The sequence below is a fragment of the Meriones unguiculatus genome, chromosome 9 (assembly GCF_030254825.1).
Source record: "Meriones unguiculatus strain TT.TT164.6M chromosome 9, Bangor_MerUng_6.1, whole genome shotgun sequence".
Classification (NCBI taxonomy): domain Eukaryota; kingdom Metazoa; phylum Chordata; class Mammalia; order Rodentia; family Muridae; genus Meriones; species Meriones unguiculatus.
The window spans coordinates 115,598,157-115,610,313 of record NC_083357.1 but is presented as its reverse complement, the minus strand read 5'-3'; the positions used below and the strand labels follow the sequence as shown (position 1 = coordinate 115,610,313).

Genomic DNA, 12,157 nt, shown 5'->3' with positions numbered 1-12,157 from the left:
AAAGTCTGGGCCCAGGGGTCTTTTCTGAGACAGATACTCTAACCAAAGACTGTGCATGGACATAATCTAAAACCCCTGCACAGATGTAGCCCACTGCAGCTCAGTGTCCAAATGGGGGGAATAGGAACTGTCTCTGACATGAACTCAGTGGCTGGCTGTTTGATAACCTACCCAGAGAGGGTGGGGACAGCGTTGCCAGGCCACAGAGGAAGACAATGCTGCCAGTCCTGATGAGACCTGATAAGCTAGGGTCAGATGGAAGGGGAGGAGGACCTCCCCTATCAATGGACTAGGTTAGGGGCTTGCGAGGAGAAGAGGGAGAGAGGGTGGGACTGGGAGGAGATGAGGGAGGGGACTACAGCTGGAATACAAAGTGAAAAAATTCCAAAGCTCAAGTTTTGAAATTTAAGGACTGCCTAACAAAAACCCAAGATGTTAGCATTAAAATCTTTGACATAGAAAAAAAAATCCACCTTTTGTTTGTTTGTTTGTTTGTTTGTTTGTAGCTCTGGCTGTCCTGGAACGTTTGTTTGTTTGTTTGTTTGTTTGTTTGTTTGTCTGTTTGTTTGTAGCCCTGGCTGTCCTGGAACTCTCTCTGTAGACCAGGCTGGCCTCAAACACACAGAGCTACTACTGCCTCTGCCTCCTGAGTGCTGGGAATAAAGCACAAGCCTCCACACCTAGTCAGAGTTGCACTTTTTATTTTGGAATAAATAGAAGCCCCTCAGTTTCTGCCTGCAGTGTGGAGGAATTGGAGTTTAACAGATGGGCCTGAGTTTAGCACAGATAACCCTGCACGCATTGCCTCCCTGGCTGGCTTCTGCTGAGCTTCTCTGTGGTAGCCTGCCCAAGTCCTCCGCCAGGAAAGCCAGCTCAGCTCAGCAGCTTGCCTGGGTGCTCTTGACTGATATTTATATATCAGCATAGGATTTTATTTCTAGATCAAGATAATCATTAATAACTCCGTCCCAATAGGATCTTGTGCCTATTTTCCTCATCCCATTACTATTCTCTGGTATTTATCATCTTGGAAATGGAATTTAATGATAATATGGCATCTCAAACTGAAGTACAGACTATGTTTCATTCATATTTTACCTTCTGCCTATAAAATATCACTTTGCATTCTGAGTTCTCTTAAGCCAGCTAGAGTGTGTTGCAGCTTAGTAATATGGACGCTAAGAAACCACTTTGTCTGTAGTCTCTGCTGGACTTGAGCTCACATTTCTATGGGACTTAGTGTGAGTCTCAAAGGTCTGTCCTCCCGTGTTATTAGAGGACCGCATAGATCCTCCTCCCTCGTTCTTCCATCATGGGATTGGCAGACACATTGTGTCTGTTGCATAACCAATCTGCATTCTTCAAGACCTCTGTCTGTGTCATTTCTCTTCAGTCACATGGGGCTTTAGCCTGTATTTGTTTATGGTAGTTTAATGTTTATTTCACAGAATGCTAATTGCCTATATAAACACGTTTATCCTCATAGACTTATGCACATTCACATTTTATAGGTGGTTTAAAAGACATATTTATGATAGTACAAAGAGCTATCTACCCTGAATGACAACATATAGAGAGTAAATTAATAAGCAAGATTCTCTGTCCAAACTTGAGCTTTTTATATATCTCATTCGTTGGTGATATTTTAGGCTAATTTCGCATTTTGAGATTTCTAAATTATCTTTCCTTTCCCTGCAGCTTCAGTTCATGATGAACTCTAGCACTGGTTGCCAGAAGGTAAAATATGAAAACCTGCCACCTGCTGGGCATTTGTGGAACTGCTAAGACTAGGAGGCCATTTCATTCAAATTACTGACGTAAGGTTAACTTCTTATGAACTTTATTTAAAATACATGTGAAGTTTGAAAATAAAGTTAATTTCTATGATAGATATATTATTTCTGGTTGATTAAGATGTTATTGTTGTTGTTGCCAGGTAGTTCGATGTTGTTAGATGTCCTCGTTTTAGTATTCCAGCTTTAAGTACACCCATATTTCCTTACTCAAAAAATGCATTTAAATTTTCAGAAATTTGTGCTTTTCAAGAAGAAGGACTCATGGCTTTCTCTGAATTATTAAAAACAAGCTCATTTTATTCTTTAACTATCACTTTTAAATGGAAGTCATATTGCACTGGAGTCATTAATCTCAAATAATAGGTTTTATTTTTGTGCTGTATTTACAATGTTCTAAATGTTTGATATGCATTAGCCATACATGTGTTTTTAAAAAGACTGAATACTCTTAAAAAAACACAGTAAAGGATAGAAACTGTATACCTCTGTAAAAGCTGAGTAAAAGATTTTTCCCTGCTGTGTTTCATTCAGTACACAAATAAGAATAGTAATTTATTTTTATTTTTTTAATATTACATTTTGTTAACTTTGTATCCCTGCTGTATCCCACTCCCTCTTTCCCTCCCAATCCCACCCTCCCACCCTCATCTCCTCCTGCCCCTTTCCAACTGATAGGGGAGGTCCTCCTCCCCTTACATCTGATACTGGTTTATCAGGTGTCTTCAGGACTGGCTGCAAAGTCCTCCTCTGTGGCCTAGCAAGGCTGCTCCTCCCTGGGGGGGGAGGGGAGGAATGTCAAAGAGCCCGCCATCGAGTTCATGTCAGAAACAGTCCCTGTTCCCCTTATTAGGGTACCCACTTGCAGAAATTGTGGTACTTTTACACAATGGAATACTACTCAGCAATTAAAAACAAGGAAATCATGAAATTTGCAGGCAAATGGTGTGACCTAGAAATGATCATCCTGAGTAAGGTATCCCAAAAGCAGTAACTATTTTTAAACTATTCAGATACTCTGTATTTATAGCGTCTTGGGACTAGAACATAACCTCACCCACATGTGATCTGATGTACAACCTTGGCCCCTTGGCTGCATGTGTGCCATGGGCTGAGTACATCCCAGGATGGTTACGAATGAGGCCATGCACATATGTAGCTGCAGCACTGTGGCCAAGAGGAGAAGGCTGGTCACCTCTGAGAGGTCTGATGTAACCGCTGGAATTCCTGTTTAAAACGCTCTCCAGATTCCTCTTGAAAAGCATTTGCTTGAGCTCAGTGTCTGATTAGTGACCCAGTCACCCCTTCCACATTCTGGCAGATGAGTTATCTTGGAAACCTCCAGGGAATGTGGAACCCTCTCCGTCGAGAGACGGCTGGCTCATCTTGGGACAGGTTTGCCTACAAGTTCCGTACCGAGACATAGCTACCTGTGCCTTGATGCCTTTTAAATCTTCATAATTGGATTATAATCCTGCTCTGATAGCATAGACTGTGGAGAATCTGAAAAATACCCACGTTCCTCAGCTTTCTGTTGCCGAGACGAAATATCCAAGATACAACCTTATGGAAGAAAGCCTTATTTTCCCTCAGGGTTTCAGTGCATGGTCACTTTCCCGTGCTGCTTTGGGCTCTTGAGAGCACAGGTCATGAAGGGAGCACCCTGGGGAGAAGGCGCGTTCAGCTCCTGGCTGCGGGGAGCCAGAGGTGGAGAGAATAGGGCTAGGCTCTCCACGCCTAACAGGGCCTACCACCAAGAACTTAACATTTTTTTTAACTGGGTTTGATCTCTTCCAAGGTTCCAACCATTACTTCACAGTAGCACCAAAAAAAGCTGCTTTCAGAATGTGGACCCTTAGATCCACACCTGAACAATATCCTTCTTCTAGAAGTTCTCCTCTACTCATTCCAGTCAAGAGAATACCTTCCTTTCCCTCTTGGCTCACTATTTTTATTACTAAAGACATTCAAGCTATATTGTAATTAATTTCTGCCTTAAAATGTCAGATGTGAAGCCTGGTGGTGGTGCACATCTCTAACGCCAGCACTCGGGAGTCAGAGAGGTGGGTCTACACAGAGAAACACTGTCTTGAAAACAAAATGAGATTTGATAGCTCCCTGCTAGCATCTTGTGACTTGAAAGACTAAACATGCATGTCTCATTCCTAGAAGAGTAAATACTGGAAAATCTAGATTTTTTTTAATTATGAATTTCTTTGCAAGGCCTGTACTGTATAGGTCTATGTCAACTTGACAAAATCTTGAGTCTTCTGAGAGGAGGGAGCCTCAACTGAGAAAATGCTGCCATGAGGCTGCAGGCAAGCCGACAGATAATTTTCTTAGTCATTGATAGGTGGTGGGACTGGCCAATTGTGCATGGTATCACCATCCCTGGGCTGGTCATCCCGGCTTCTGTTAAGAAAGCTGACTGAAAAAGCCATGAGGAACAAGACAGCAGCCTCCTCCATGGCCTCTGCATCAGCTCCTGCCTTCAGGTTCCAGCCCTGTCTGAGTTCCTGTCCTGACTTCCTTCAATGAACAGTGATGTGAAAGTGTAGGTCAAATGAACACTTTCTTCCACAACTTGCTTTGGTTTGTGTTTCCTCACAGCAAGGATAACAACCCTCACTAGAACAGAAATTGGCACTAGGAGTGGGTTAATGCTGTGACAGACTTGACCATATTGTCTTCGTGAAGATTGTGGAAGTCCTTTGGAACTCTGGGCTCGAAAAGCCATTGAGTGCTGAGAGATCAGTGGGCTGCTCTGTAGGAGCTTGGAGGATAAGAACATTGCAGTCAGTGCAAATGGTGGAGCCTGGCTTGTGAAGTTTGGAGGAAAGCAAAGATAACCAGGCCATCTGTGTGAAAAAGTCTGTGGTTCCCAGCAGCTGGAGCTAAAGAATTGGCTGAGGTTAGCAAGAGACCAGAACCCCTAAAGTAAAATCTTTGCTTTCCTCAGACAATAAATGCTGGTCTGCTGGGGCCAAAGAATCAGCTGTACTTAAGAAGAGACTAGCATCACTGAGGTGATCATCCAGGAAGTATTTCCAGTATCAGCACACACACGGTATTCTATAGGTTGTACAGTGTGTTAGCAGGCAAACTTGGTAATGTGTAAGTCTCCCAGGTGTTGCTGTTTTGAAAATATCAAGTGGTGGTAAGGGCAGCCAAGGCTTGGCACCGTGAGAGGCCAGGATAGGCCACTGGTGAAAGGATAGGCTTGGTAGCAGCTGAGGTCTCAGGATTGAAGGGGTCATGCAGAAAAGTTAAGGCTTGGCACCATGAAGAGGGCCCAGGAGAGGCTGTTGCAGAAGGCCCCAGCATTTTGGAGACACCAGAACTATGGGACAAACACCAACAGCAGCAGCTGTGCCGTGGAGTCAGCCTGGGCCTAGAAGACAAGCTGTGTGTGCTGCAGAGAGCAAAGCCAGGGAAGCGACCCCGGAGCCCAGAAGCTTGTGAGTGAGCCCCAGAAATTAGGCATTGAGTTATTTATACAGTTGAAGTGTGGGTTTACTTTGGTCTGAGTGACTGTGCCCTGGTTCTCCCCTCTTGAAATAAAGTGTGTGTGTGGTATGTGTAAAATCTGTATAGAAGCCTACAGTACAGTTGAAAAGCTTATGGTTTTTAAGACTGGATTTTCTTAAAAGAAGAGACTGAATTTTTAAAGTGTTTCAATATGTAAGATTGTGGGACTTTTTAAGTCTGTAAAAACACTTTTTAAGTGTTTTATGTTGTGATGTTTATATTAATGTGTGACCTTGGGGGTGAATAAGGAAGGAAAGGCTGTGGCTTTAGGGCAATATGTGTGTCAGATGGACAAGCAGCCAATAGCACTGGCTAGTTTTATCTCAACACTAAAGTTAGCCTCAGTTAAGAAAATGCTTCCATTAAGATTGGCTGTAGGCAAGCCTGTAAAGCATTTTCTCAATTAATGACTGATGGGGAATGGTCCAACCCACAGTGGGTGGAGCCATCCCTGGGCTGGTGGTCCTGGGTTCTATAAGAAAGCAGGCTGTGCAAGTCATGAGGAACAAGCCAGTGAGCAGCACTCCTCCATGGCCTCTGCATCAGCTCCTGCCTCCAAGTTCCTGCCCTGGCGTCCCTCAGTAGAAGTATAAGCCAAATAAACCCTTTCCTCCCCAACTTGCTTAATCATTATGTTTCATCTCAGGGGAAAACAAAACAAACAAATAAAAAAACCTTACTCAGTTTTGTAACTGAGTTTTCACTTTCTCCCCTCTTAAAAAAAAAAGTGATACATTTACCTAGGCTAATAATTAAAATACTAATTCCTCAGGCCTGGCAGGTGGTGGCATATGCCTTAATCCTAACACTTGGGAGGCAGAGGCAAGCAGATTTCTGAGTTCCAGGCCAGCCTGGACTACAGAGTGAGTTCCAGAATAGGCCATGCTGATATACAGAAATTGTCTCAAAAAATCCAAACAAAAATTTGAACACAGGGGTCTTCCCAGAGACCCATACTCCAACCAAGTACCAGGCATGGCGATAACCTAGAACCCCTGCGCGGATGTAATCCATGGCAGTTTAGTGTCTAAGTGGGTTACATAGTAATGGGAAGAGGGACTGCCTCCGACACAATCTGATTGGCCTGCTCTTTGATCACCTCCCCCTGAGGGGAGAGCAGCCTTACCAGGCCACAGAAGACGACAATGCAGCCACTCCTGATGAGATATGATAGACTAAGATCAGGAGGAAGGAGAGGAGGACCTCCCCTATCAGTGGACTTGGGGAGGGGCATACGTGAAGGGGGAGGGAGGGTGGGATCGGGAGGGGAGGAGGGAGGAGCTTATGGGGGGATACAAAGTGAATAAAGTGTAAAAAAAAAATTAAAAAAAAACCAAACAAATGCAAAACAAACAAAAACCTCTGACACATCACAAAAATGGACTCAAAGGTACTGATGAGCCAGTGCTTACAATGGAAACCTTTCTGGTGGTGCCCTAGCTGTTGTCTTGACCACTACTACTTTAATGGATTTAAATGACTGCCCAAGAGCCAGTTGGTTGAAATTTTAAGCAGCTGGGAAAGTGAGGCTCAAAGGAAATGAGGCAATGGAGACTTTGAAAGCAGACCTTTCATAACTTAAAAGGTAACTAAAGGTGCCAGATACTCAGCCATCAGAGACCAGCCTGGGAAAAGGCTCGAGACTGTAATCCACTCTAAGGGAGCAGACCAGGCCTTTAGGAGAATGAATACAAAACATGAGAAACTGAAGAAAAGTGGGAAAACGGAAATTTTCCAATAGGAAGAGGGATTTCCAAACTCCTTTGGTTTTCATTTTTTTCAAGGCCATGGCAGAAACTGGACAAAAGTATTAAGGGTGTATGTTATGACTGACTGTGTGTCATGCACCAAGGGAGGATTTGCTCAAAAGGGGGAAGGTAAAGGTCCGGGGTCCATAGAGTTCCTGGGGTATAAGCTGCTGGCCTTAAGATGACTGACTATACATTTTTAAAGGCTGAGGTGATTAGTAACTGAGGTGATTAGTAACAGGAGCTGTGCCTGCTAAGGGCAAGCCAGAGGCTCTGAGAAAGAACGAGGGTGTCCTTGCGTCCCACTCTCAGGCAGCACTGGGATCCTTCTGCCTGCTGACATCTTCAGGAGGAGACAGGCCTTTCTGTTGTCATGGTATCAAGATTACCACTAAGGACTTGGAAAGTGTCTAATCTTTCTGTAAAAGTAATGTATAAACCTAAGTATTTTATTTTCCTTCGATACAAAATATATAACTGAAATAGAAAGCTGCCTGCCTTTGTTGTTGCTGGAAATTTAACTGAGTGTGCTAGGGGTAACACAGAGAAATGAGCAGAGTTCAGACAAGGCCACTTGTTAGACTTCAGCGTTAAAGTGGAGGAGTAACCCACTCTCTTCAGTCCCGTTTTCCTCGGACTTGGTGGTCTGAGATTTTAAACACACCTACGTGTTGTGCCCTGCCCTCCCCTGTGAGCTCACAGAAAGGGAAACCTTTGTCAGCTCAGTCAGTCACTGATTGTGTAAAATAAAGTTGGAAACAAACTTCTACGATGGACTTAAGACTTTTATCTCAAAGGTTAAACATGAATCAGAAGCAAGAAAAGTAGTGGATATGACCATAAATATTTTTATTAAATGTGAAAATACACGGGCATAAAAATGTTGCCCATATTCATAGACATGTGTGAGCCCCAGTTGAAATAATTTTAGTTCCTTTTTTATTAAAACACTAAATTGAGATAGACTGAGTTAGGCTTGTCCCATTTACAACAAATGTAAACGTAAGAGTAATCACTTATCAACATCTCTACTTTTATCTCCCCATGCCCCGCATTCCTTTGCACAGGTGAGTATTTCATCCACAGACGAGGGCACTAAGACCTGTCGTCACTACACAGAGCCACGCAGTGGCTAATTTTACTCTTAAATCATTCAGCAAATGAGATCATCTGTTTAAAAAAATTCTCCCCCTCTTAACATCGTGTGAAATCATTACAGAATAAATTCTGCCACCAACAGAAAAGGAATGCTATGATCTGGAAAAAGATTAGCTATTAACAATTTATTATTTGCCTTCACCTTCCTGTATCACTACAGGAAAAGTCAAGTACATTCAAGAAAACCATCTTTACCAATACTTACTGAAACGTCCCCAGTGCCCTGTATCTGTCAGCACCCACAAAGGCCTGTGAGTGATTTCTAACTAGTACACCTTACCTTCTGCCTTCATGGTAAATGCTAGTTCCTGACCATTTTAAAGGGTTTATGTGTGGATTTGTCATCGTCTTCCAGGAATAAATAATGGTGACTACTGACTTTTTCCACTTAGTTATCAATAATTCTCTCTCACACTTACTTTGTTTTGGGGGTGTGTGACTTAGGTACTTTTGAAGTGGAGCCTCAAAGTCTCACAGTGACCTCCTATGCAGCCCCACATTCTGGGATTACAGACATGAGCCACCGTGCTGCTTACATTAAAAAAAAAAAAAAAAAAAAAAAAAAAAAAAATTTAAATTCCACTCATTACCAGAACTCCAATGACTAGTCTGCTATTTAAAAACAGACTTTTAACACTGACTAAGGCTATTTTTAAGTTAAGATGTGATATCCAATTCACATTAATAAACTACTGAGATGTTTTTTCAAGTCGTCTTCTATTCATAGTAAGAGAGTAAACTTGCAGAACTGAGAAGTAAAAGAAGTGACCCCCGGAAGCAGTTGCGTTTCCTTCCTTCCGAGTGATGAACACTGACAGCCCAATAGCACTCTACTAGGAAGCTCACCACAAAGGAAGGAAAGGCTAGAACAGAACAGAGCGCCAAGGAGGGCTTCAATCCCATTTCCCCACAACTACAAAAAAGGTCACCTGCAGTTCCTAAAAACAAACTGAAATGTGGAAGTAGCCCTGCAAAAATGAACAAACAAACAGAAAGAAAAGGGGAGAAGGCTTTTTCAGGAATGTGCTTCCACACTGACACACCACGAGGCAGGTCGAGGGGACACTCTGCTGACGTTTTACTCCTCTGGGATAGAAGACTGCTGACAGCATCTAGGCTGAAACTTAGAGGTCACCTTGGGTCACTAATCAGCACAGGACAGCTACCTTCTCCTTCCCCGACATCTGCCTTTGGCACCAAAGTTTGCAATGAGGAAGTCTAATCCTCAGTTACTCTGGGTTGTTAAAAGTAGGAAGGGGAGAAATTCTCTGAGAAATTAGGAGGCACTTGTCCGTGCAGCCCAACCTTCAACCAAGTCAAAATTCCTCTGGCTCCACGCTCCTGGCAATGGTCGATCCACTGTAAATGAGAAGAAAAGCAACTGGATGCTTCCTTTGTTCTGCTGGTGAAAAATGCACTTTGGAAAGCACACAAGTGCCATCACTCTAGTTCACAACTGTCAGTAACATCATCCACAAAAGGAGTCAGACTGAAAAACAATTGTAAGTAGTTAACATAAGATGACTAAATCATTTTCCATCCAATGTTTCATACTGGCTTATGTTTCTTTAATATTGTGGTAGGGGCCTGGCCTGGAACTCACTATGGAAACCAGGCTGGCCTCAAACTCATAGGGAGCCACCTGCTTCTCTAGTGCTAGGATATGTTTGTCTTGCCTGACGTGAATTTTGAGACACTGAAGCAAAATAAAAGCTGAAAGCTATTTTGAAATGCATTGTTAAGTTTATTGGTAAGAAAATAGGTTCCTAAGTAGAGGCAAATAGCACTTAAATGTTTTGCCCAACTAAACTATGTGATTTATGTTCTTCCATTTAAAAAAATCTTTTTCTGTATATGTTCAAGGATATGACCATAGGTTAAGAAAACGATTTGTGCTTGGCTGCTATAGTCATGACTCCCCAATTAACTAAAATGTTTAATTTCACAAAAACAATATATTAGATCTTTATGCCTAAAATATCTCACAATGTTTAAAAAAATATTTGTAGAATAGAAGTAATAATTCTTACCAAAGTAATTCTTTTAGGTTTTCAACGCAGCATCAGTAGTTCCATAAATAATGTTCTTGATTTTAATGGGCAAAAAAAGATTCAGTATACAAAATACTGAACAGTACATTTCTTAAAGAAATACCTGCTTAAACAGGAGAGGGAAGGGCTCTCTGAGGAGAAAGTTCCATCTTATTGAGTGAAATGCTACCATGGACACAGCCAGAGTTGAACAGATTTGCAAGCCTATACTTTCTTCTAAGCAGAAATAAACCTGGAACATCTAGTCCAAAAAACAGCCAACAATAGAACCAGACAGCTGGACTAAACGTTAAGAGAAAGAGACAGTCTCACTGCACTGCTTGCAAGTAGGAATCACAATATTCTGTGATTGCCTGTTGACAGAGCAACTCATTTCTAAGCCAATTTTACGACAGGAAATTTCTACCAAACAACTTGGAACTTTCCTTGTTAAAAAAGTATTTCAAACTAACCTTCAACAGTATTATCTAAAATAGCACTAAGCCTCTTTCATATATTTTAACTTATTCTGCTTAGTTTAGCATTTAAAGGAGGGTCCTTAAGTTTTTACAATTATTTTCAAGTGAAGTTGGTATGGTCCTGGAGACACAGAACAAAAATCCTTCAGCTGGTAGTCTACACCTGGACATAACACCTGATGGTAAGGTTCCTAAAAGTTGGTCTCTACCCCTCCTGCAGTGATAGCCGCGATGGCACTGGTATACAAATAAACACTTGCAAGTGACTGGAATGACCAAAATCTCAACATAATTCCCCCAGAAAATAAAGCTCGATTGTTGTCTTCCCTTCAGAAGAGTGGACACAAACATCTGAAGAGCACAGCACCTGGTGGTTACTGCACAGCTGGGCCATCTGCTCTGCAGTTACACAGACGTGTCATGCTATTTGAACACCTCCATGGGGTAAACACCTCAGACCACTTCTCCCAGAAGTCACAAGGTGAGTGTAGGCTGCTTCGTCAGAAATAGAATTCCTTGCTTCCTGCCCTGGAAAGCCCATCAACCTTAAGTCTACAATGAAAACAGCTTTTTTTCTTAAAATAACTCTTTGGTCATGGACAAACTAAAAGATTTGTTCTGTTTTGTTTCCATTAGAATCCCAAACAAAGTTTGTTTTTAATGTTAAAAGTAATAATAATAAAGAAGAGGAGCAGTAAAATAGCTGGTTTAATTGAAGTGGAATTTAAATCTAAACGGTCCGCCTGAGCTGAAGGGATTGAACCCTTGCCATGAGTTCCAACTTCTATGGAAGGGGTTTCCACCACCTCCTTGTTGACTCTCTGCATCAAGAGGATCTTCCCCATCATCAAACTTCTTTCTCATTTCTAGAAAAGAAACCAGCAAATAAAGACACACATATTAACCTACAGGCTTTGATACTCAAATCCATACTTTCCCATTCCCATCCTGAAGAAGACAATTGCAAAGAGAACCCCCGAAGTCATGCTCTTTACTTGTTGTTACTCTCACCACCCCCACCCCCAAATTAAGTGAGAATCTCATGAGTCCTCCTCCACCAAGTACCAAAGGAGCTCTGTGGAGCTGATTGGCCCAACAAGTGAAACACCACTCATAAGGCTCACTTTCCTCCCAAATGTAATGTAGACAACATGAAGGATAAAATGAGGAATTCTCAAGGGTAAGGGACAGGACTTTCTTAACACCCTCAAGTCCCTTGACTCTAGCCCAAACATGATATCACATTTGAGGGATAGTGTAAGCACTCTGCATTCAGTAAGGGTAAACTGTGCCTATTGTATGCATTAATGAAGTGCACCTGCGTCCCTTACTAGAGTACAAATTACTTGGGACAAAGGACTGTTTCAATTCTGTGCTATAAATGGATGCCAAAAGAGATCTGCACTAGGGGCAAGATTTGC

General features: G+C 42.2%; 2 protein-coding genes across 2 annotated transcripts in view; one reads left to right on the top strand and one right to left on the bottom strand.

Moving 5' to 3' along the window:
* Window positions 1-8,798, top strand: part of Uggt2 (UDP-glucose glycoprotein glucosyltransferase 2) — a 98,360-nt gene extending 89,562 nt beyond the window's left edge. Inside the window, exon 39 of the mRNA XM_021637093.2 lies at window positions 1,699-8,798. Within this exon, the coding sequence (XP_021492768.1) occupies window positions 1,699-1,721 (23 nt within the window). The 3' untranslated portion in view covers window positions 1,722-8,798. The remainder of the gene's footprint in view (window positions 1-1,698) is intronic.
* Window positions 7,895-12,157, bottom strand: part of Dnajc3 (DnaJ heat shock protein family (Hsp40) member C3) — a 36,181-nt gene continuing 31,918 nt past the window's right edge. Inside the window, exon 12 of the mRNA XM_021637087.2 lies at window positions 7,895-11,602. Coding sequence (XP_021492762.1) covers window positions 11,445-11,602 — 158 coding nt within the window. The 3' untranslated portion in view covers window positions 7,895-11,444. The remainder of the gene's footprint in view (window positions 11,603-12,157) is intronic.